At 54.3% G+C, this 23,952-nt stretch overlaps 1 protein-coding gene across 1 annotated transcript in view; it reads right to left on the bottom strand.

Annotated features, from left to right (window-relative positions):
* Window positions 1-21,825, bottom strand: part of LOC103606922 (collagen alpha-1(XIII) chain-like) — a gene marked incomplete at its 3' end in the record, with an annotated part of 49,859 nt that extends 28,034 nt beyond the window's left edge. Inside the window, exons 1-11 of the mRNA XM_008591481.1 lie at window positions 21,760-21,825; window positions 21,032-21,082; window positions 19,942-20,139; window positions 13,306-13,341; window positions 12,462-12,488; window positions 11,449-11,475; window positions 6,885-6,911; window positions 6,762-6,788; window positions 5,952-5,978; window positions 4,033-4,089; window positions 2,812-2,877 (exon numbers count right to left, since the gene is read on the bottom strand). Coding sequence (XP_008589703.1) covers window positions 2,812-2,877; window positions 4,033-4,089; window positions 5,952-5,978; window positions 6,762-6,788; window positions 6,885-6,911; window positions 11,449-11,475; window positions 12,462-12,488; window positions 13,306-13,341; window positions 19,942-20,139; window positions 21,032-21,082; window positions 21,760-21,825 — 609 coding nt within the window. The remainder of the gene's footprint in view (window positions 1-2,811; window positions 2,878-4,032; window positions 4,090-5,951; window positions 5,979-6,761; window positions 6,789-6,884; window positions 6,912-11,448; window positions 11,476-12,461; window positions 12,489-13,305; window positions 13,342-19,941; window positions 20,140-21,031; window positions 21,083-21,759) is intronic.
* Between the last annotated feature and the right edge of the window lie 2,127 nt (window positions 21,826-23,952).

Here is a 23,952-nt window from a genome sequence, read left to right as displayed (position 1 = left end):
GCAGGAAGCTGATGACACTTGCCGCAAACTCTAAGGAGGGAAGTGGGGATTACAAACAGCAGCCCACCGTTCTTGTTGTGACCTCAACAAGCCCCATGACACTCGGGGTCTCCTGCTTCCCTGTGTGCAGCAGGAAGCTGATGACACTTGCCGCAAACTCTAAGGAGGGAAGTGGGGATTACAAACAGAAGTGCACAACCTGGGAATGAGAAACGGAAGATTTCAGCAATACCTGCTTGCACCCTCTCAGCTGGAATGTCCTAGGTAGATGGTACCCAGCAGCATACCCTGGGGCCTGGGCCTCGTCCTGCCACACCCTCTGAGAAGCCACTTTAGGATTCAGGGTGTCTGTGGCAGAGGAGGCAGGTACAGAAATGGCTTTGGTGGTCACCCTGCCTTCAGCCCCCACCCAGCTGCATGTTGGTTGTTGATAAGTCTCCAGGTGGCACAGTCTCTCCTGGACGAAGAAAGACTTAACTAAACCTCAGGCTTCAAGAAAGGACCAGTGTGGCCTCCTGTTCAACCAGACTAGATCTGATTAAGTCCCTTGAGTCCTCTGAGTATCCTCAGAGTCCTTTCTGTTGGTGTCCTGCTTTCTATTCTTCACAGCATTTCCAGAGTTTTGGAGAAGGATAATTCAAAGGCAAGGAAGGCTTGGTCTGAAACAAACCCCTGAGGTCCTCTGACTGTGAAATTCTAGAATCTTCCCAATGTTACAAGTCCCATTTTACAGAAGAGAAAACTGAGGCTCAGAGAAGTTGATCTCACTGACCAAGGTCACATTGGCAATTCAGCATGGTGCTAGGACTCAAACTTTTTTCCCATTCATTCCAAATAAGCCCCCAGCAAAAAGGGCTCCCCGTCCAACTTTCTGCACTTTGGAAGTGACCTCCAATATCATCTGCTAAGCACATCATATCTCGCATAAAGTTTCCTCTTTCAACCAATCTTAGACCCATGTTCATGCACCTTATTGAGCCTGTAAAATCAATATTGGTTTATTGATAGGAAATGGACAAGCCTTTCTATGTCCCATGATGGCTGACAGCTAAAAACCTTATTCTCCAGGCAGAATCTGCAGCAGGCAGACTAGGAGCCCGTAGTCTTCTTTCTCTACCTTGGAAACCAGGTCAGGTCAGCACAGAAAGTTCTGGCTTAACCACCCCATGCTTTTGAAGAAGGAGGCAGTACCATGCAGCTGCCTGGATGGACTCCCGTACCTCTCTCAATTTCTTCCTCTGCAAAGTGGGATGATAATGTTCCCACCACCACCGGGTAGCTGGTGTGGGGATCACATGAGATAATCCACACAGAATTCTCTCAGTAGTGCCTGGAGCCCAGCGAGGGCTCAACAAAGAGCAGTGAATACAACCAAGGCTGTGAGGTGGCTGCTGGGGTCCAGGAGAATGGCTGCTCTGAGAGCACAGGCTCAGCTCTCCTGGAATGGAGTCTGGCACAGCAGGGGTAAGTGACAGTGGGGTGGGTCTCCTGAGTAGCCATGCTTGGGTAAGTGCTCAGAGCAGCAGAGGCTCTCGAGGATTTGGCCGGTGTAATGTGATATTCAGCCTTCAGGCTCCAGTAGCTTGCGTGTCACCTGTCCCTCTGTATTTTTAGCAGTTAATTGGAGTGATTTTTCAGCCTTGTTCAATCAGGTGCCTGAACATCCAGGCCCCTGAGCTCCTGACTCCTGAGTCAGGCCAGAGGATGGCTCAAGGCCCTGCTGTCAGGCTTTCAGAGAGCAGCTCGCAGCTCCCAGCTTCCCTGTACCTTTGGGCCACACCCTGTACAGTGTAAGGAAGGCGAGGGACGTGAGGTGGTGGTGGTGCTGGGGGAGGCCACGGGTCCTCTGGTCTGGAATAGAGTAGTGATATCTTGGAGAGCAGCGGCAAGACTGCCTTGTTCTTTGTGATCAGCTCCTACCCCAGCCTCCTTGGGTTAAAGGCAGGAAGAAGGAAACAGTTGCTTGCAACGATTACACCTGTTCGTTGTGGACTACATTCCCTTTGCAAATCCCTCTCTCCTCAAACTCAGGTTACAAGTGATCAGATGCTAAGAAATCTGCATTTTCTAAGTATAAAATATATAGGTCCATGAAGAGAACTCTGAATGTGGGCTCTGAAGTCCTGGCTGCCAATTCCAATTTTGCCTCTTGCTGTTTGTGCGAACTTGAGCAAATCAATTCACTTCTCTGAGCCTCAAATTCCTTGTCTCCAAAATATGAATAATAGTAATACTGACAGCTAACGTTAATTATAGCACTTAAACTGTGCCAGGAAATATTCCACGTGCTTTACATACACGACAACTCTGTGAAGCAGACTGTTATTACTTTACAGATGGGAAAGCTGAGGCACAGAGAGGTCAAGTAACTCACCCAAATCACACAACTAGTGTCAGGCAGAAAACCTGGGTGCAAATCCCTCTTCTGCAATTTACTGGCTGTGTGACCTTGGGTAACTTACTAAACCTCTCTGAACCTTGGTTTCCTCATCTGTAAAATAAGGATGATCATGCCTAATTCATAAAACTGGTGAAAGAACTAAAGTCAGGCCTGTAAAATGGGTAACAGTGCGTGGTACACAGTGACAGCTGTTGTCGCTGGCTGTTATGAGTAGTAATGGCATGGTAGTAGTTGTAGGTCTCCTGGGGCCTATGCGTCATGTATTTCCACATCTATGGTATTCATAGGCCCATTTTGTCTAGAGTGACGTTCTGGCTTCGTCTATAGCCACAGCTGGCCTGTCAGGCCCAAAGACTTGCTGAGCCCCTCAGGGAAGCCACGGGTGGTCTTGGCACACAGAAGGTGTCTACCTGGAAGGTCCGCCTTTTTATGACTGGCGGTGGAGCCAGTCGCACTGAATTGAGGAGAGGCAGCAGCTGAGGAGAAAGATGAGTTGGAAGGCCAGAAGGCAAAGGCCAAAGATCGCAGGTATTCAGAACGATGCCAAAGTCGCCAGGAAGGAAGGGTGGCCAAGAGGGAGGGGAGGAGAGGAAAAGAGAAGAGAGATTAGCATGAGCATGAGGTCCAGGGAGGGGCAGCATGGACAGGGCACTCTCACGGCTTGTGGGACATGCACCGAGCTTGCCCTGGGATGGCACAGCCACCCATCAGTCCACACCCTGCCTCACCTCCAGGCTGGAGCTCGGGGGGGTGGCCGTCAGCCCCCCAGACTGGGAGAGTGGCCCTCTGCACCGGGCTGGCCCTCAGTGGCCAAGCAGGGCTGCAGAGGCGCCAGACACGTGGCCCATCATTGCACCGCCAGCCCTGCCCGTCCCTGCATGTGGACAGAGGTTGCTGGCCGAGGGCAGCAGACTCGCAGACTCTGACCAGGGAGCCGCAGGACCAGCTAAATTGGTACTTGAAGCTAGGCTGGTGTGCGGCCACCTTTGGGTTCTTTTTTTGGTGGAACGAGAAAGGCTGGTGTCAGCGAATCTGGGGAGGATGGTCAAGGGCAGTTCCAAGCCCGGCTCCCGGGGGCTGAGCTGGCCGAGGGTGTGGCCCGTGTGGGTACACGCTAAGTGCTCCTGAGGTCTCACCCCGGGGCTGGAGGGCTCGGAAAACAGAGGCTGGGCAGAGATGTCTCCGGAATGTTCAACCACTTTTTTAGGGGAGGCAACATGCAATCACATTATCTAATGTGATTTTCATTTCTGGAAACTCTTGCTTCTTCCAGTCCCTCTACCATTGAAGCTGAGCAACCCGTGGCTTGAGGGAGCAGTTAGAACCCATGTGACAACCAAGATGGCATAGAACCAAACCACTTGTTTTCAAAAGCACTTTAACTCACACAAGGCCCCAGGGATGAACACTGAGAACCTGGGGGCTGCCTGGGCTGCAAATGCACCTCCCTGGGGACGTGGGAGCCCAACCACGGCCTTTCCGGGTCATCACTGCCGCCTTCACCTTCGTGGGCAGCTGCCGCACACAGAGCCTCCCTCCCCACCGGGGCCTAGGCGTGTGCAATGTTGGGCTCTGTGTCCAGGAAGTCTCTCAGCAGAGAGGGGCCCAGAGACCTTCCAGAACCTACAAACCTTCAGGGTAATTATCTGGTTGGAGCGTAGAGCTGCTAGTGTGCCGCTTAAGTACTCCTGGTTTGGGAGGGGGAACGAAGGTGGCAGAGACAGGGTAACAGGGGGAGTGTGAGGGGACAGCCCACACACACCAGCCCTCCTACCTCCCCTCCCTCCATCTGGCACTCACCCCACCCCCTCATCTCCCTCCCTCCCTCCCTCCCTGGGGAAGCTACAGGCTGGAACAGAGGCAGGATCAGCCTGAACTCTTGGTGTCTTCTGGGCCTGGAGACCTGCCACCCCCACCATGCCTGCAGACCCCTTGGAAAGCCAGCAGACCACTAGAAGCCCCCTGCTTTCCCACTCTTCTCTAAATAAACTTGCCGTGCCCTGCAGCTGGGTCCCCAAACCCTCTTTCACCCCTACCTGACTTATTCCATAGACTGACAATAACATCATGCTTCTCTGCCCCCCCTGGCCAGGGTGCTTCTGGAAATTTCTATCACTGCCCCCTTCCCTCTTCTTGTGTTGGATAGAGGGCAGAAAGCCCTCTCCTGCCCTCACTCCCAAGTGCTCACTCAGGACCAATGACATCCTGCCAGAGCGTCTGCAGTTGTGTTGTCTTTTGTGCTGGGGGATGCTGTCTTTCTTTCGGGTAACATAACAATCCTGTGAGCCCATCGTTTCAAATAAACACAGCTGACCTTCTATTATTGTATCAGGATCAGGCTGGCCGGAACACCAGGGCCCCTGCCTCCCTGGAGCACATGCCACTGACAGGCTGGCTCTGTCTGTGTTGCTGCTGAGCCACGTCCCCCAGCCTGGCCCCAGCCCTGCCTTGGCCTCAAACCCATCCCAGCCTCTCACGTTCCAGCCCCACTGTGGCCTCTCCCTGGCCCAGGAAGCCAGAGGTCAGAATCTGCCATGGCTTCCAGTCTCCTGAGCAGCTGGGCAGAGGCCTGACCCTGCTAGCAAGTCCCTCCCAGCAGCCTTCCAGAGGCAGGTCCACTCTGAGCCTGGTTTGTGTCTGTTTCCACCAGCACCCACCTGGCAGGCAAGGGCGGGCAGCCAGGGGAGCCCCACCGTGTGTTCCTGAGCACAGTGAGGCCCATGACAGAGGGGTGGACACCTAGAGATGCCCATACTCCCTATCCCTGATGCCCAGGTCTGAGAGCAATAAGGCTGATCCTCAAAATGAGGGGCACTTTCCTGGTTCCAACTTACTGGGGCCCTCGCTAGAGGAAGCAGTGCACATCTTTGCCCTCCCCTGTCCCAAGCATAACCCCTGCTATCAGTGCCCATGTTTGGAGATTCCTAACAGGATGACATCAGTCTTTTAGGTTCTGTATCATGGGGTGGAGCAAGGAAAAGAAAAGAGCCAGGTGGGGGTGGGGGGAGGAACCATCTCAGCCCTGAAATCCCCCACCCTGCTTGGAAAAGGGTTTCCTCTGTTCTTAAAGAGGCAAAGTAGAGACGTCATCCTGAATTAATACAGTCAGCCCCTGAAGGTCTCGCCTCAGAGAGGTTTGGGTCATCTGAAACAATGGCTAACCCCAAAGTCCCTTGTATTCCGCAGGGCAGGCCGCCAGACATTCACACACAGTCGCACACACATACTGGATGGCAGGGAGCCCACACACAGATTCACACAAGCCACATGGCCCACCATAGAGGGCCAAGTGCACAGGAGACAGGGTTCCAGGCACATGGGCCAGCCACTGGGGCAGATGGACACATCAATCCACAGGGCACAGTCAGCTGTGCCTGCCAGACCCACGGCCACCCCATGCCACCTCTCCTGTCGCTGAGTGCAGAGGGACTGTATGCTCCTGCTCCCCAAGCTCTAGTAGGTGCTGGAGACCCCAGGAAAGTGAGGCTGAGCTGGGGGATATGCCAGGGATGGATGAATGGGCCCTGCTCAGTCTTAGCGGTTCACTTACCCGGTGCGGGTATTCTCCACACTGACCCTGGGGATGGGAGGAAAGGAGAGACGGTGTTAGGCACTTGTTGGGGGACTTGTCCCTCAGGGGCACCCCCAGGACTTTTGAATATGCCATGCATCTCATCACCCACCAGCCCTACGCTCTGATCCTGGTCTGAGCCCTCTGAAGCAGGAGAACTGATTCCCTCCCTTGCCCCTGGCTGGCAGCAGGGAAGAAACCCCCAGGGCCTGCCTGGAAGTGGCCCCGTGGAGCCTGGGGCAGGACTCTACCATACACCGCTTGCCATAACGGCAGAGCAGGAACCTGGCGGGGGGATGGACCCACCCAACAGCCCTCAAGAGAGCCCCCAGATGGGAACAGCAGGCAGCACAGTACGTTGTGAACAATGGGCCCTGGGAGACACCTCCTCTGAGCCGGGAGTGCCAGGCCCTGCACCGGGGCAAGCCCAGCCGAGTCTCCGTCTGAAATTCAACAAGACAGAGAAGGCAGGAGGCCAGGCCAGTGGTTTACAAACTGACACCTCAGAACACTGGAGGCTCACGAAGGTGGGTCAGGAAACGCTGTGGGGGTGGCAGGCAGGAGGGGCTGAGAAAGGCTGAAGAGGGCCAGGCTGCCCCCAGGACGTCTCGCCTCAAGGGACTGTCACCCAGAGCAGCATCGCCTGTATCTCTCCTGTATACCAGGCACCTAGGGGCTTTCCTGGTTCTGTCGATAACGAAAATTTTAAAATAACCACTACGGACCCTTTCAAACTGTCGGGAGGCTGCTTCCTGAGAGGCAGGTTCCAGGAAGTGTCATCGTGCTTACCTTTTCTCCTTTTTGTCCTTGAGGTCCCTACGAAGAGACAGAAACGAGAGAGTTAGAAACCAAAGCTAGGGACACAGCAGCCTGAAGCCTCTCTGCTGGGGAATAGTAAGACAAGGTACCAACCGGCTGTCCTCGGGGACCCGTCAGACCCTGTGGAAAGAAACACACACAGGTCAGGGGGCAGATCAGAGACACACGGCTGCAGGGAATCGGGAGAGACGCTGGGGCTTCCAGGGACTTTCCAGAACGCCCCCGCATCCTGAAGGCTGGGCCTTGCCAGTCATGGCCAGGTCTTCCCATGCCTGAGATGGTCAAGGTGGTGTGGCCTTGTACACCAGGTCTCAGCTTCTTCACCTGTCCATGGTCACAGCCAGGAACAGATGCCACCTTTCACTCATTCCTCCAGCCGCCACCGTGTCATGGGCCCGCTATGTCGGCAGCTGCCCCCAGTCAAGTGGCGTTCTGTCACGAGGGGACACCCTGCCTCACACACCCTGAGCCTCCAGGAGACACTGGCACATTCTACCTTTGAACCTCCCAGTCCTCAGTGAAACCCACGGAACCAGAAGTGCTTCTGGGACATGGGGGGACCAGCCAGTGCTGCAGACACTGGGAGTTTTGGAGAAATCTTTAGCAAAATAGAGAAAACAGGAAGTATTCTACCTTTGAACCTCCCAGTCCTCAGTGAAACCCACGGAACCAGAAGTGCTTCTGGGACACGGGGGGACCAGCCAGTGCTGCAGACACTGGGAGTTTTGGAGAAATCTTTAGCAAAATAGAGAAAACAGGAAGTCGGCAACTTAAGCCATGTTCAGGCTCCTCAGAGAAACATATGGGGTCTTGGGGTATCCTTCAAGGTTGTCTTGTCAAGTTTTCAGGGCTGAGAAAGGAGCCGGAGTCAGGCAGACCCTTGTTCTCCGAGGAGGACCCAGTGTCCAGCTGGCTCCAAGGAGCCTGCAGGAGGCTGGCGTGGAGGAAAGAGGGAAGGATGAAGGCATCACGTGTTTAGCGCCCTCTGGGGCAGGCCACTCAGGCCCATGCTCAGCTCATGCCTCGCACCGGCCCGGAGGAAAGGGCTTGAGTCAGCTCCACCTCCTAGTTGAGGTGTTGCACAAGGCCCTGCGGCTCAGTGAATGGCAGGACAGGACAGGCACCAGGCTTGTCTGACACGAAGGGCCAGCTGTTTCCACTCCAGCACGCTCCCTGCACTGGGCTGGACCTGGGACCAGGGCTTCTAGTCTCAGCCAGAACCACAAACGGTGCCCCTGCCCCGGGCCCCTGAGGTCCCTTGCAGCCACCATCCTGGGGGCCTGCGGGGACCTACCTGCTGGACCAGCCTCTTTGGGGCCTGAAGAGCTCAGGGTCCCCGTGGACAGTTCCATTTGGGTGGGCGGTCCTCAGGATGCCTAGATGTGGGAGAGGAGCCTTTCTTCTGCTCCTGACGTGCCAACTGGACCAACCTCCAACCGGGAAACTCCCAGGAGGTGCATCGGGAGGGGAGAAGTGGCCTTTGGGATGATCTGTGGGTCACCCCCAGCCCATCTGGCTGACCAAGTGTTGAACATCAAGTTCAGCAGTACGTGATTCATCTGGCAGGGAACCAGGGCCAGACCGTAGGTGACCAGGCCACCCACTCTCAGGACAGAGAGGAATGTGATGGGGGTGGGGGGCAGGGGCCGAGAAAAATGACATACAGTTTAGGACTGTAGAGATACAAAGGACTGAGTCTCAAATGGTGGCCATGGGACAATCGTGGTCTCCACAGGTATTCTCTTTGTCCCACACAGTTTTATTTCAATTAGTTGTGAACACTTAAAAGTAAAGAGAGTACAAATAAAAATCTGGATTTCATGTTTCTCTTAAATATTTTGAGACCCAACGACACATGGCACCGATTAGCTCTAGCTGGGCAGCGCCTGTTCCTTGAGGAGTCATGGCTGTGGGTGACATGCTCAGCGCTCGCCATCACCGCAACGACAGCTATGGCGCCTGTCCTGCTTCCTGTGCGCCAAGCACCATTCTAAATGCTTGGCGTGAATTAAGTCCTCTCGGCCTCATGACAGCCCTGTGGGTGGTGGGGTTGGATTTAAATCCCAGGTCCAAACTCTGCTTTACAGCCTTTGAATCACTCCTGAGTCTGGGACCCCTGATCTTGTCTAACCCCTTGACTGTACAGTTGTACAACTATGTCCTCGTAATACCTTATTTCAGGTTTTCGGGGCTTCTGTGAGGTGCATGGGGCAGAGATGACCCCCTTTTGACAGGTGAGGACACAGATTCAGCAGGTGAGGGTGAAGCCCAGTGTAGGGGACACCATCTGGGGAGGGGGCCGAGTGGGAGACGGACAGATATTCATCATTCAGCAGGCCCAGGTAGTTATGCTAGATAGCAGTGGCAGATTAATAGCTCTGGGGCCTGGTGACAAGCCAAACAGGAGTCTATTGGCTCTGTGGCCTACCGGATGTTGACGGATGACGATGAGGCAAACAGGAGACCTATCACACTGACTTGGGCTCACGGGTGATGGGATGGCCCTGCCCTTCCCTCCAGTTAGCTCTGAGCCCCGAACAGACAGGAAAATCTTGTGGGGGGTCAAGCAGGGTGGGGCAGAGGGATAGTGTGGGCAGAGTGAGGGCAGGAAGTCCTGCAGAAAGTTCCTTTCCTTCAAGACATAGGACGCTCACAGCAGAGCGGAGGCACAGCTGAAAGGTAGGACCTCGCCACATCTCAGCTCTGGTATTTGGGAGCTGTGTGGCTCCAGGTAACATAACTAGCCACTCTGTGCCTCAATTTCCACCTTCATAAAGTGGGGATAATAAACTGTTGCGAGGGTTACAGAACAGTGCCTAGTGGATGACCGTTATTACTACTTCAGGGTGCCATGGGCTACCTTATGGGGGTGTCAGGCTGCCAGGAAGGGGAAGAAGGTGGGGGAAGAGGGCTGAAGGGATAAGCACCCTAAACTCCTGACATCCACTCCCCTTATAACAATGGCAGCATAGGAGTTTATTCCTGCCTCGTTCTCCTTAACTTCATGCATGTGCACAGCCCAGGGGCAGCAAGAAATGCACATGCAGCAGAGGTAGCTGTGATGAGAGGAAAGCTCGCTGGGGGACCGGGTTCCAGCACCAGCTCTGCAAGTCTGCCTCTGGTGCCTCACTGCCCTTCCTCCAGTTCTTTGGCAGTTTCGAGCACTTTCCTGCCTCAGGGCCTTTGCACATGCTGCTTCCCCATGTCCAGAATGCTCCTTCCCACCCCCTTCTCTATTTTCTCTTGGTTAAATCTCCATCCTTCAGGCCCTCGTTTGAAAGTCTCTCTCAGGTGAGGTTTCTCAGGGTACCAGGGATTGCCTTTTCAAAGACAATTTGTTAATTACATGAGCGATAATTTAAACGTAGATCTTCCCTGCTAGACTGTGAGCTACAGGATGGCAAAGATAGTGTCTCCCTTGCACCCGATGCAGTGTCCCACACATGACAGACACTCAATAAAATGCATTAGAGGAAGGAAGGAGGCAGGAAGGCAGGGAAGGAGAGGAAAACCAGAAGGAGGAAAGCAACAGCAAGTGGAAGAAAGGAATGTGAGAAGTGGGTTTGGATCTTGTTTTGGACGCTCCCTCGCTATGTGACTTCAGGCAAGTTACTCTGACTCTGTGAGCCTCAGTTTCCACAGCTGTCAAAGAGGATACAAATAGGACCTGGAGCACAGGATTACGCCAAGGATTCAGTGAGATAATACATGTAACGTATTTAGTCCAGTGCCCACCATGTAGCAAACCCTCAATGACCATTAGTTGATCTGAGTCTAGAGCACAGGCTGAAGCCCACGTCTCCCCGCTGGCACTACTCTGCCTCCTTTTCCATTCACAAGGTGATCCACCTCCCTCAGTGTTCCAGCAGTGCCCTCGTCATGGGTTAAGAGTGTCTTCACACCATCACCTGGAGAAGGCACCAACCAGACCCCAGCTGGACAGGGACAGGGGAGCCTGCCATATTGCTCCAACCACCAGCACAAATTCCAGGCCCCAGCCCTGTGGAGCAGGAGGCGGTCCCCTCATGACGTAGGTGTGACCAGGTACTTGGGAGGCTGGAACACATCCCAGCCAAGAGCTGGCCCATTTGCTGTAAATGGCCTCTGAGTCCCTGCTGAGAACTAGCCCTCCCCTCAACCGGGAGTGGACAGCCCCTGATTTTCTTCTGGAAGGGGTGGCCTGTGGAGAGAGGACATTCCTTTCAAAAGTGCTACAGAAGGTGGAAGGAGCCAGGAGAAAAGTGCAGAGGTCTGCTTCTCCTCTGTGCCCAGTTGGGGCAGGAGTCTCTGGAGTCCTGGGGCAGCTCAGGGCAGAGATGGCACCGGGAAAGGGTACAAGGCCCTGCAGGAGTCAGGCGAAGTGGCCCAGTGAGAGTGCTTCCAAGGCCCCCTGAGATAGCTGCTGACCTCCCTGCCACACCCGCCACGTGGGAGCTCCTTCTGCACCTCCCTTCCTCGTGTTTCAGGTGGAGAAGCCCTGTTGCCTCTCCTCCCTGCGCTGACGTGACATTTTGAGTGTGTGGTTGTACTCACTAGGGAGTGACCCTGAGGGCAGCCACTCTGCTGTCCCTGTTGGGCCCCCTTCATACATAGTGCTTGGCTGCGGCCGTGAGCCCACGCCCACCCCCACCCATCTGGAGAGGGCAGGAAATCTTACCATCTCCCCTTTTGGTCCTGGGTTGCCCTAGAAGGAGAAGAGTGTGAGTGCCAGGTACACTGTCTGCAACCAGAAGCCACCACCCCTGCTTGCCACTCGCAGCCTGCCCAGTCACCAAACTCAACTTGCACATGTCATGCCTCTCACGTGGCCATGCTCTCACTCACCCACTTGGTCCCTAACCCACTGACTCAGGCAGGGTCTCGCCTATGGCCATTTGCTGGGCCTTACTAGCAGCTGCCTGTCCTTCAGGGGAGAGCAGGGGGTGGGTTGTAGTCTCCCTGGACCCCAGCCCTCAACCAGGATGGCTTCAAGGGATGTCTGGTCCTGTGGGATGAGTGGACATGACCCCAGGGCCCCCAGGCTGCACTGACCTCTTGGCCTGTGGTGGGAAGTAGCCAGGCAGGTGGCTGGGCCCCTCATCTGAGAGGTGAGTGGGTGGGCTGGGCCTGGTTGTTGACGCCACATTACATCCACTCAATGCCTCCCCTTGGGGGTGGGATCTCTAAGGGCTTTGGAGAGGTCAAGCTCTCTTCCAGCCACCAGCTTACTCGGGATCTCCTTTCCCCACAGACATTTGTGTCATGGGACCAAGTGCAAAGGATTAAAATGGACAGAGAGGACACAGGAGGCGCCCTGGTAGTGCTGGGAGTGAGGGCGAGCGGTGAGCCAGGGCCCAGGCTCTGCTTAGGATTAGCCAGCTGAGCTCTCCAACTCCTACCCAGACCCCTTCCAGGAGCAGCCCAGTATTGCCAAATCCCAGCGATGGCTCCTGCTCCAGATGCCGAGACCCCAGCTGGGTTAGCCCACTGGGGAAGCCCACGGTGGTCAAGGGTGACCCATTCAAATAGCCTCTTCCCCTTTCCACTAGTGACAACCTTCCCCTCCAGGAATTTTCTATCTGACGCATCTTCCAAAGAGTCAGGGTCTTGTGGAAAGATCAATAGACCCAGGGTTAGTGACCTGGACCTAGTGAGGGGGAAGCACCCGCAGCTGGGAGAGGGTCCACTTACCGGTTTGCCGTCTAGTCCAATCGGACCCTGAAACCAGAAAGGCCAGACGTAAAGACCAAGCATCACAGGCTCTAGCCAAAGGGGCTGCCTGGGGCAGTTGCTGGGAGCACAGGCTCTGGGTTCCTGCAAGTTCGGGTGCAAGTCCTGCCTGCCCACTCACTTGTTACATGACCACGGGTAAACCTGAGCCTCAATTTCCCATCCTAATGTGGGGCTGAGAATCACAGAACCTTCCATGAAGGGTCCTTTGAGGAGGAAATAAGATGCCACATGCCAGATGCTTGGCATGGGGAAACCCAATGGGTGGCAGGCATCACCACTGCAATCAAAGGCCTCCTCCTCCCCCAGGTGGAGGGCAGACAGTGTGCTCCCAGCACCCAGGGGGTGGCCAGCTTTGAGGCCCAGAGAAAAGGGGAACTGACTGCTCCCCCTGCCCTACCTCTGAGAAGGTGTCTTAGGCCACATAGGCAGAGGGTCAAAGGCCACCCAGAGGGCCACCCCACTCCTTCCTCGGGGGTGGATCACCTTCCTCTCAAAGCCAGGTCAGGGCCTGAGCCCCAGGCTGCTTCCCTGCAGTGCATGCTCTCTTCCACATTCTGGTGTCACGCTGGGGTTTATCACTCGCCTGATTCCTGCCCTGCTGCCTCTTTACTTGTGCCATTATTTTCCTGCCCTTCCTTGCACTGCGAGCCACTCTCCTGGGTTGGTGTCCAAGAGAGCCTGCAGATGGGCATCCTAAATGACCAGGGTTTGGAAAGGAAGTTAACCTTTGCAGGGGTTAACCTCAGATGACCCAAGTAGGGGTCCACCTGGGTCACAGCTAGCCTCAGCCCTCCCCACTTACCGGAAATCCAGGAAAGCCTCGGGTGCCCGGCTGACCCTGAAAAGAACAGGAGAGGAGGAGGATGAGCGAGGAGTAGACGGATCTAATCCCCGGTCCCCTGGCTCACCTTTGCTCCCACCCCTCCCTCTCCTGTGTGACCATCTGTGGGGACACTCTCCATGGTGAGCTGGCTGGAGGGAGGATGGAACATCCCAGGACATCTTCAGAGGCTGGAGGTGGGGAAAGGAAAAAGGAGGTGCCAGCATCCTTTCGGTCTACCTCTAGGAAGTAGCCCCTGGACAGCTCCTCACGGCTGCTGCTCGACATATAAACAGACAGACGGAAGAACAAGGACAGCGGGACTCAGCCAGCAGCACACTGAACCCCTGGACTGAAATCCTCTAAGTCCTTTTTTATTTACCCAGTCATTGCTCATGGCCACTTAATCTAAGGATTATTTGGATAGCAGAACTTGACCTTCAGAATGTGTGTTTTCAGGCCAGAATAGGTCAGATTGCTCACTGTCCTCTCACCCTGGCCAGCGAGCCTCTCCAGCAGTTGGGCAATCTCTGGATCTCTCAATCTTTGAAGAATTCAGAGCAATCCATGCCCATTTTCCTGTAGGTACAGAGTGCAATGCAGATAGATATTCAGGCTGGAGACTAGAAGCAGGGTCACTGATCATGGCCCTGGCTTACGGTCAGGATTCAGGACCAAAGAGATGTGCTGAGGTTAGAAGCAGAGACTTGAGAAGACCCACCATGGGAGAGGGCTGGTCAGGAGGTCAAGGGCAGTGGAGAGCTCAGAACAGAGGGTCACATCACTCCCCTTCCCAAGAACCAGCAGCGGCTCCTTTCTACTCACATGTCATTCAAGGCCATCCTCAGTCTCAGGAGGTCAAGGGCAGTGGAGAGCTCAGAACAGAGGGTCACATCACTCCCCTTCCCAAGAACCGGCAGCGGCTCCTTTCTACTCACATGTCATTCAAGGCCATCCTCAGTCTCGTTCTGGTCAACCATGTGAGCTTACTTTCCTGCTTCATCTTTCCATGCACTCTCTGCTCAGGCACACTGTCTCACCTGCCTTTCCCCGGACACACATGTCCAGCTGTCAGCTTGGGGTCTCCCTTGGCTGAGATGGCTACAATCTCTTCCCAAACATGGACTTTTGAGTCTGCCAGGCTGAGTTCTAATCCTGCCTCCACCAACAATGGCTGTGTGACTCTGAGCAAGCTACCTAACCTCTCTGAGCCTCAGTTTCCTCATCTGTAGAACGAGGATAACAGTATAACCTCAAAGGGCCATTGAATTACATTTAATTATGTTTGTAAAGCCTGTTGAAATGGTAGCAGCCATCATCAGGTATTTGCTGAACTGAACAGAGAAGCACCAGAATAAAGCAAGGTTGCTTTTGAGCCCAATATGTCTCAGGATCAATGAAGGTTTGTCCTGGTCAAGCAGTAGCTCCAGAATCAGATCCTATCCAGAAAATTTCTCTGGATCCATTGCTATGACTCTGAAACACCTCCAGGCTTCTCTGACCCTCCTTGAAGCCTTGGACACGAGTGCTAAAGTGGCCTGTGCTCAGGGAACACATCAGCCCCTCTGGGTGGGTGGCTGGTCCAGCGGGGAGCGAGCTGAAGTCTGCTGCAGGCTCAGGATGGGCTTGTGGCAGCCACCCAAAAGGGCCAGGGGGAGGAGATGCCACTCATATATCAGAAGGGGCCCTGTCTTCTCTCCTCTCAAGGGTAAGTGATGCTAAAGAATAGCACTAAGGAGAAAACCCGGAAACTGTGCAATGTAATCTCTGAAAACTCCCAGTGTAAACTTTCCGTAAACTTACTCTGAACACTGAGAGGCCTGAAGAAAAGGTCAGGAGGAGAGGGTTCCAAGAAACATCTTCCTTCAAGTCCCACTCCGGATAATGTTTACGTGGTAGGGATAATCACACAGTTTGCTAATTACAGAGCCTGCCCTGGTAGAAGAAAAGGTCAGGAGGAGAGGGTTCCAAGAAACATCTTCCTTCAAGTCCCACTCCGGATAACGTTTACGTGGTAGGGATAATCACACAGTTTGCTAATTACAGAGCCTGCCCTGGTAACAGGATGCATCTCTCCAACCCACGCCAAATCCAGGGCTAACCAGGGCTTTTTCAGGGATCTTGGGAAGAATGTTGTCAACTGACTAAATGGAAACCAGGACGCTACTTCCAAGAGAGGTTGGGCCTAGGGAAGGCACTTGGGGAGACTTGGAACTGGACTTTAATTTACATCTCTTCAATTATGTGCTGAGGTTAGACATCTCTTCCAATGTTTATTGGCTGGTCCTATTTATTTGTGAACTGCCTGTTTCTACTCTTTACCAAGATTTTCTGCTAGGTGGTTTGTCTTTTTCTTAGTGATTTGAGTAACAAGAACTCTTTGATAGTCATATGTGTTGCAAATATTCTTTCCAGTTTGGCATTGTCTTTGATTTTGTTTATGGTATATTTTCTACCATGTAGAAGTTCTACGTTTATGTAGACAAACATTAATATTTTCCTATGGCTTTTGGGTTTTATGTCATGTTTGAAGAGGGCCTTCCCTAGTTCAGAACGCTAAAATATTCACTCATGATTTGTCCTTGTATTTTATAGTTTAATGTTTTATATCTAAGTATTTTATTTATTTGGAATTTATTCTGATATAATCGGGAGGTAGAGATTCAGCTATTTTTTAAACAATGTTTTTTCACTTTCTCTTTTTCTAAATGGCTTGTCAGTTGTCCCAGCATCATTTCCTGAACATCTATCCTCTTCCCACTGGGAAATGAAGTCTTTATCATGTACCAAATTCCACATGCATTTGGCTTTATTTCTGGCCTCCTACTCTGCTGTATTCATCTGTTTGTTTTTATTGCTCTGTTTTACAATACATTTTGATATCTAGTGGGACAACTAGTCCCCTGTCCCACTTACTCTATTTTTCAGAATTTTCCTGACATTCTCACAAGCTTATTTTTTTCCAAATAAAATCTAATACTTTTTGGACTGTCAACGCCTTAAAAATTCACTGGGATTAGGAGCACATTAAATTTACTAAATTTATAGATAACAGATTTATTTGTAGATTAATTTATAGATGAATGTTACAGCTACATTGTTCTATACAAGAGCAAGGGATATGAGCTTTATGTTTATCACTGAAATCTCCTCCCTTTGTCCAAGGCCAGGGTGGAAAGGGAGCCAAGTGGTCCCCACTTTCTGAAAGTGCATCTCCACGTCCATACCTCCCTGTCTTCCTCCTACCTGCAACTTGTGCCTTGTGCAGGGTAAAGCGACATAGACGGGCAGAAGGTTCTGGTTGGAAAGTGCCTACCAGGAAGTCTCCTTCCTTCCTACTTGATCCCAGTAGAGGGCCAGTCATGCACCTGCCCATAGCCTGCTTCATTCTGACTCGCTCACTCCAGGTCTGTCCTGAGCCACAAGTCTTGGTGCTTCTGAGTGTTTAATCACTGGCTGGGTGGGGAGGGTGGAGACGAGAGCCCTGCTCTGTACAGCATTTGCCAATGTCTGTGGTGTAAATGCTCCCACCATGGCTGATTTCAAGCTTCCAATGTGAGGTCACTGAGCATAGTGGAGAGAGGTATGCACTGTCCACTCTTGTGAGTCATCCAGGCTAGCTCCTGCACACCATGCCGGACACTCCAGCACAGATGGAGAGTCCCCCTTGGACCTTATGAAGACACCTCAAATTCATCACGCTCACATTAAACTTATCTCCCCTGGTGACATCTGCTCGTCCTGGGCAAGGGCACCACCATCCACTCCATGACCCAAGTCAGGAATGTGGAGTCATCTTGAACTCCCTCTTCTCCCTCAATCCCTATTTTATCATCCCTGAATCCCATCAATTTCACCTCCAAAATATCTCACCAGCACACCCCTCCCACCCAGCCCCATTGACTCTGTTTCGGGCCAGTCCATGGTTATGGAAGTGCCTTCCAACTAGTCCCCACCTGTAGGGAGGATCAAGTGACCTTTTTAAACTACAAATCTGATCATGTCCCTCTTTGGCATCACACAAGCCAGGGCTCTCCACTGCCCTGAGGATAAAGTCCCCACACAGGCCCTTGCTTACCCCACCAGCCTTGCCTCTCACCACCCGCATGCTTGCTTTGCTCTAGAAAGAACTTTCCCCGTTCCTCAATAGTTTATAGGTGCCTCTCTGGCCTCAGGGGCTCGGCACTCCTCCCCAGGCCTCATTACCTGCGTAACCTCTGCAAGTCCTTGATTGCAGTTTAGTTACCCCTTCTTCCCAGAAGCCTTCCCTGCCTGCTCCAACCCCAAGTCCAATGCCTCCTCTGTGTCCCTACAGCTCCCTGCCCGTCCCGTCTCAGCACTTACTGTCTGATTGTAATGGCTTATGTGATTGCTGGTCACTCCCACCAGATCGTGTGCCTGGAAGGGCAAGCAGGCTGTAGTAGAGTTTCCACTGTCTACCCAGCACCTGGCATGCACTGGGTTCCTAACAAATATTAATGGAATGAATAAAAGAAGAATCTCTTTGGGTTGGTTGGTTAGCTCAGCTGGTTAGAGCATGGTGCTGACAAAAATCAAGGTCCAGGGTTTGATCCCTGTGCTGGCCAGCCACCACTCCCCACCTAAATAAGTAAATTTAAAAAAGAAACCCTCAACAGGTGTGTCTACTCGGCATGGGGTGGAAATTCAGATACCTCCTCCTGGTTCCTGAAGAAAAGCTGGGGAGCTTAGAGAGAGAATGGTCTCCCTTTGAGATGGGACATGTCCTAGCCTGGCAGATGACCTACCCAGTGCCTGCTGGGCCAGCATCTTGGGGTCTCAGCCTCCCTTTAATCGGGCTCCCTTAAAAGTCAACACACTGAGAGAGACACTCCACTCTACTGGAATGTGAACCATCCTCTGCAAAGTGCCCGGATGGTTCCCCCTTTGCTTGGACCATTATTCAAGATCCAAGAGAGGAGGCAGGTGGCCCCTGAGAGCGGCAAGGCTGGTTCTCATTAGCAGCATTCATTCTGGGCCCTTCCTGGCTGAGTGCAAAGCCACATGTTCCCCACCATCCCTGTCTGCTGCCAAGGGCCTGCCCACTTGAACTCTACCCCTTAGTGACAAGTGGACCCTTTGTCTCCCCTGTCCCCTGCTCTCACCAGATCAGGGTGGCTTCCCAGGAGGAGGTGAAGGCGGTGCCCCTGCTGTCTAGTGAGGACTCAGCAGGCATGGCCCCGGCCAGCTGGGTGATGGGGGCAAAAGTAGGAGGACACTGGGCTCAGTCAAGACTCCTGGTGCCACAGAATCCCGGTGCCAATGTAGGCACCCACAGGGGGAACTGTTTTCTCCTGAAGGTAAATAACCCTTTTTAGCAGTAGTGCTTAAAGCACGGGAGGGAATGCTGGGCAAGAATGCAGGATTTGGAATGAGGCTGACCTGGCCCAACCCAAGCTCCAGCACTTACTGTCTGGGTGACCACGGGTGAGTTACAAAACTGTTTCCTTCTCTGTAAGACGGCACAGGGGGAACTGTTTTCTCCTGAAGGTAAATAACCCTTTTTAGCAGTAGTGCTTAAAGCATGGGAGGGAATGCTGGGCAAGAATGCGGGATTTGGAATGAGGCTGACCTGGCCCAACCCAAGCTCCAGCACTTACTGTCTGAGTGACCACGGGTGAGTTACAAAACTGTTTCCTTCTCTGTAAGACGAGCTGGTGGGTCCTGCCTCCCAGCTATATTGGGAGGACTGAAGGAGACGTAGAATGTGATAGGTGCCCAGGAGACAGTTATTATTTTTACTTGAACAGAAGGTACTTTTTACCATCGGAATCAATCCAGTGCAGTGCGTATGTTCCTGATTAGGCTTATGCAGGCTGAGCCAAAGCCAAGAGGAGCCGAGGCGGGCCACTGCCCCGAGCACATTCTCTAGCAGTGGAGCCTTTTCAGCAACTTTCAGCTGGCCTGTTGACACGATTTGCTGAAAGGGTGTTGGAGGACCAGTGTGACCCACACAACAGAACTCCTGTAGTCAGACCAGGAGGCAGACGGAGTCCGTATGCTGCGTCATGCCCCATCCTCCTAGAACCTGGGGCACTGTCTTCCTTCTCTGTGACCTTTCCATCACCACCTTCCTCAGGAACAGCTGGCTCAGGGCATCCGTGCTGTGGTTTCTCCAGCACACAAGGAGGCTTGAGCCCATCAGGGGCAACAGCAGTGTGAGCCAGGAGCACAAGTGACAGTGACGCCACAGCCTGGCTGGTCCATGGCAGCAGCAGGGGTCAGAGTGCAGGGCTGAGTGCTCAAACCCAGTGTGGCCACACTCCACCTGTATCACTTTGGGCAGGTCACTCAACCTCTCTGTGCCTCAGTTTTCTCATCTGTAAAATGGAGGTGATAATGGTCCCTACCTCATTGGGTTCTTGTGAGGATTAAGTGAGTTAATATGTGTATAAGTCTTAGGACACAGCCTGCCACAGAATAAATGTTTAGCATTATTGTTATGGTCTGAGCCTGAAGGAGAACCTTGCTGAGGAGGCCATGTCTGCTCAGCCCAGGAGGGTTCAAACACTGCATCCGGCCCAGGCCACCGTTCCACCCTCACCTTCCCCATCTCCAAGCAGCCCCGACTGGCTCCAGCTCTTGGCTCCTAGCACTCACCTCGGCCCTCTCTTGGCTGCTTGGCTCCCTGCAGCCCCCTCCCATGGCATAACCAGGCAATTTGTTCTCCAACCCCTCTCTGTAGACTGGGGGGACTCCTGCTTCCTGCTGGCTCTCTCCATTGAGAGCAGGGAAATAGGCAGGCTGGGCTTCATCCGCCCACCGGGCTAGCCCCAGTCTTTCCGGGGCTACCCCTCGCTGTGCGTGGCGGGTCAGAAAAAGCGCACAGCAGAACATGGAGCCGGCGGCCTGCTGCTAGGGTGGAAGCCCGGGGTGCCAGGACTCCTGGGTTCTAGTTCTGCCCCAGCCTCTATGTGTGGGACCCTAGCCAAACCCCTTTCCCTCTCTGGGCCTCAGTTTCCCCTTCTGAGAGGGCTATGCTGGACCATCCACTGGGGGCCTCTCCCCCTTGACATTTGGTGATTTTATTGAAGCCCTGCAGTTTGGGCACTCTGGAAAAAACCACCAGTTCTCCTTCCCACGGCCACGATACCTTGCTGGCTTCATCGCCCGCATCCCCTTTCAGTCCCTAAGGAGGCGCATCTGAGGGGAGGCCTCACTGATTTTCCCCAGCTCCTGGTCGCTGGGTGGAGGGTACTAATTAATACACAGGACTCAGCGCTGCACACAGAAAGGAGCCTTTGAGAGACAGTGCTGGCCTGGACCTCCGCCAGGACCAGGAGTGGTGCTTGGGGCAGCGATCTGGACTCTGGCTATCTGCTCCATGGGCTTCCAGAAGCAAGGGCTGCTCCAGGGGAGCTGGAAGCCGCGCCGCATCTGTGAGCAGCCAGCACCTTCTCCCTCCACCTCGTCCCTGTGGACAGCAGCGCCGCCTCACAGCTGCTGCAGTTTCGTGGCTAGAGGGCAGGCCCTTTGGAGCCCTCCCAAGAGGCTGCAATTAGGTATATTTAGTCCGGCCACTTTCTCAACATCGACAGCGGCACCGAGGCCGGGTCTGGCTGACCACATCACATGTGGTGGCCGCCACACCCAGAGGCGTAGCCGGGGCTCACGCTCCCCTCACCCCCCCAAAAGCCCTTTCCATTGGCTCACCCATCCCCCCACCCTGAAGAAGAGAAAAACAACTTACAGGGGGGCCGCGGGGACCGATGATGGACATGCCAGCATCTCCGGGGGCACCCTGTGGGGACACAGAGAAAGAGGAAAGAGGGGAGCGTGTGTGGGGCCGGGGCGGGGTGGAGGAGTCGGGGAGGAAGAGCAGAAGGGAAGGGGCTGGCGGGAGCGGGGCAGGAGTGACGCGAGGCCCGAGGACACAGAGGACAAGGGGGGATGGATGCATGGAGCGTCCAGCAAGGGTTGGGGAGGGCAGCGGGAAGCAGCAGCCATGAAGAGAGAAGAGGTGGCAGCGAGAGCAAAAGATGGGGCCCAGAAGAAAAGAGGGTTGGGGGACCCCAGGCCAGGGGAGCAGAGAGAACACGATTCATTGTAGCGACGGGGAAGAGGGAGACACAGGAGGGAGAGGAGCCTTAGCAATGGCTGCCCAGGCGTCTCATCCCACGCCCCCTGCTCAGCCCCACTCAAGGTCCAAAACTCCCAGGCCTTCCTGTCCACCCCCATCCCCAACTACCCATCTGGCTGCACACCCTGCCGCTGGAGAACAGAGACCTGCCCGAGTGTGGGGTTGTGAAAACAGAGGGTGGGGACACAAGGCACACACTTGCTTTGTGAGTCCTGTTTGAGAGGGACACAGAGGGGTTAAGGCGGGCAGGATTTTCAGACCTGAGAGAGGACGGTGCGTGCTGCTGGGCTAGGAGCTCAAAGTGCCATTGAAGGTGGCTGAGCTAGCTGGGTAAATACCGTGTATGGGGCCACAGAAGGAGGCTGGAGGATGCCTGCTGCACGGATGGAGGTGGGCGGGGACATTGGCAGAAGGACGGAGACTGCCCTGCTGGGGGAGGGCTGGATGCTCTCCCCACCCACACAGGGGCCTGGGACTCCTTGCCCTGGGGAAGGGTGACAGCCTAAGGCCGGGATCAGAGCAGTGGTGGGAAGCTGGGACCAGGCATCCCAAGACTCCTGCCCCACAGTGTGGGAGTTGTCACTAGACTGGGCCACCAGAGGCAGCCTCCTCTGTGAGGGCAGAGCAGGCCGGGCATGCTGGGGCCCCCATGGTGGAGGACGGCTGGGATGGGGCCTCTGAAGGTCCCTCCCAACCACAAGAGCCCGTCGGTGGAAGAGGAGGCTGGGCGAGGGTGGGAGCGGAAGCGTGGACTCACCTTCTCGCCCGGTTGGCCCTTTACTCCCTGGACAGCCACACGCAGCGCAGGGTGCAGCAAGGGAAGGAGGGAGAGAAGAAGAAGAGGATGAGAGAGGGCCACCAGCACAAGGATCCATGCTCATGGCGCAAAGACCAAACAAAAGAAATCACCGCGAAACAAGAAGCAAAACATAACACCGACACCAACACCCAGCAGGTCCCACGTCCATCAAATGCAGCGTGGAAGGTGTCGCCTCAGCCCGCGCAGCCGGGCCCCAGGGCCGTTCCAGATCACTGAGAGAGGGACAGTGGCTGGGCACAGGGGGCCCTCTCAAACTGTGTGCGCGCGTGTGTGAGAGACAGAGAGACACACACAGAGACAGAGAGGGACAGAGGGAGAACAAGACCCCACCCAGGTCAGAAAATCTGCTGGAGAAGCCATGGCCCCAGCTGGCCGGGCCAATCTGAGGTGGGGATGGGCATGTGTTGTGACGTGGAGCCCGAGAAGTTTGAAAGTCCGGCCGAGTGCCCCGTACAAAGCTTTGCCGAGTAAGACAAGCCCCGGAGTCCTCAGGGCTGCCCAGGCAAGGTGGAGGGATGGAACATGAAGGGACACGGGTGGACAGAGGCAGGACACACACATCTGGAAGGATGGAGGATGGGTCAATGATGCAGAGAAAGCTGGGTAGTCAGCCAAGGGTCCCTTGTAACCATAATGGCCAGTAGATGGACGGCTCCCATCCACCCTGTTCTGAACAGGCCAGTGGTGACACCTCTGTGATTCAGGCATTTCACACCCACTGGTCACCCCAGTCCTTATGAGGTGGCTCATGCCAGGACCCCTACTGGGCAGCCAAATGGGCCCATTGTCACATTTAAAATAGCACCAGCAGTATGAAAGCCCCAAAGTGGCTTGGAAATAACCTTGCCTAGAAGGGGGTGGGGAGACCTCCTGTGGGTCCCCTTCCCTCTTCCCCCACTGCTGTGGGTCACAACTGACCCAAATGGACACTTCCTGGGGGGAGATGTCCACAGGGCCCAGGAGGAGAGCAGGAGGGGGAGGCCGGGCGGTGCCACTTTGCACTTTGCAACCTTTCCTACAGGCCAGCAGCTCGGGGCAGAGGCTCCTGAAGCTTACCTGTTAGGGGCAAGGACTTTGGGCCCCACAGTCGTCTTAGGTACAACACCCAACTCCACCCTCATTAGGGTACACTGAGTCTCAACAATGCTCATCCATAAAACAGGGTCTCAGAGGGCAATGGTGGAGAATGTGCCTAGCTCAGGCCCACACACCTGGAGAAAGGACAGCTGAATAGTGTTTCCCTGCTCTGTATGGGACCCAGTGACCGCTTGGGTGGACCCAGCTTCAGAAAGCTGAAGCAAAGTGACAGGGACTCCACAGTTGTCTGGTCTGGAAAGAGGTGGGAGAGCTTCATGTGGGGTGACCCAGGGTCCCAGCCTCCATGCCTTGACAGACAGGCCTTGGGAGGGCCCAGGGGAGCTCAAAGCTCTGTGATGTGAAACACTTGTACCTATCTCTGAAATGTCCCAGGCCTCCAGGGCTTCATCCTGAGGACCAGATCCTCCATAGAGCTGTGAGGCCCATGGGGTGGGGGTGGGTGGGAGTAGCACTGTCAGGGGCAAGAGGATAGGTCTGAGTCAGTTGTCTGGGCTAAAGTCCCTGCTCAGCCACTTCCTGGCTGTGTCACTTTGGGAAAGACATTTAACTTTGGAGCCTCAGTTTTCTCATCTGAAAAAGTGGGGAGGAAATTGTGCCTCATTCCTGCAGTTCT

This window comes from Galeopterus variegatus, unplaced genomic scaffold, assembly GCF_000696425.1.
Source record: "Galeopterus variegatus unplaced genomic scaffold, G_variegatus-3.0.2 Scaffold6959, whole genome shotgun sequence".
Classification (NCBI taxonomy): Eukaryota; Metazoa; Chordata; class Mammalia; order Dermoptera; family Cynocephalidae; genus Galeopterus; species Galeopterus variegatus.
Note: the sequence above shows the minus strand (reverse complement) of the source record. Positions and strands in the feature narration are given on the sequence as shown.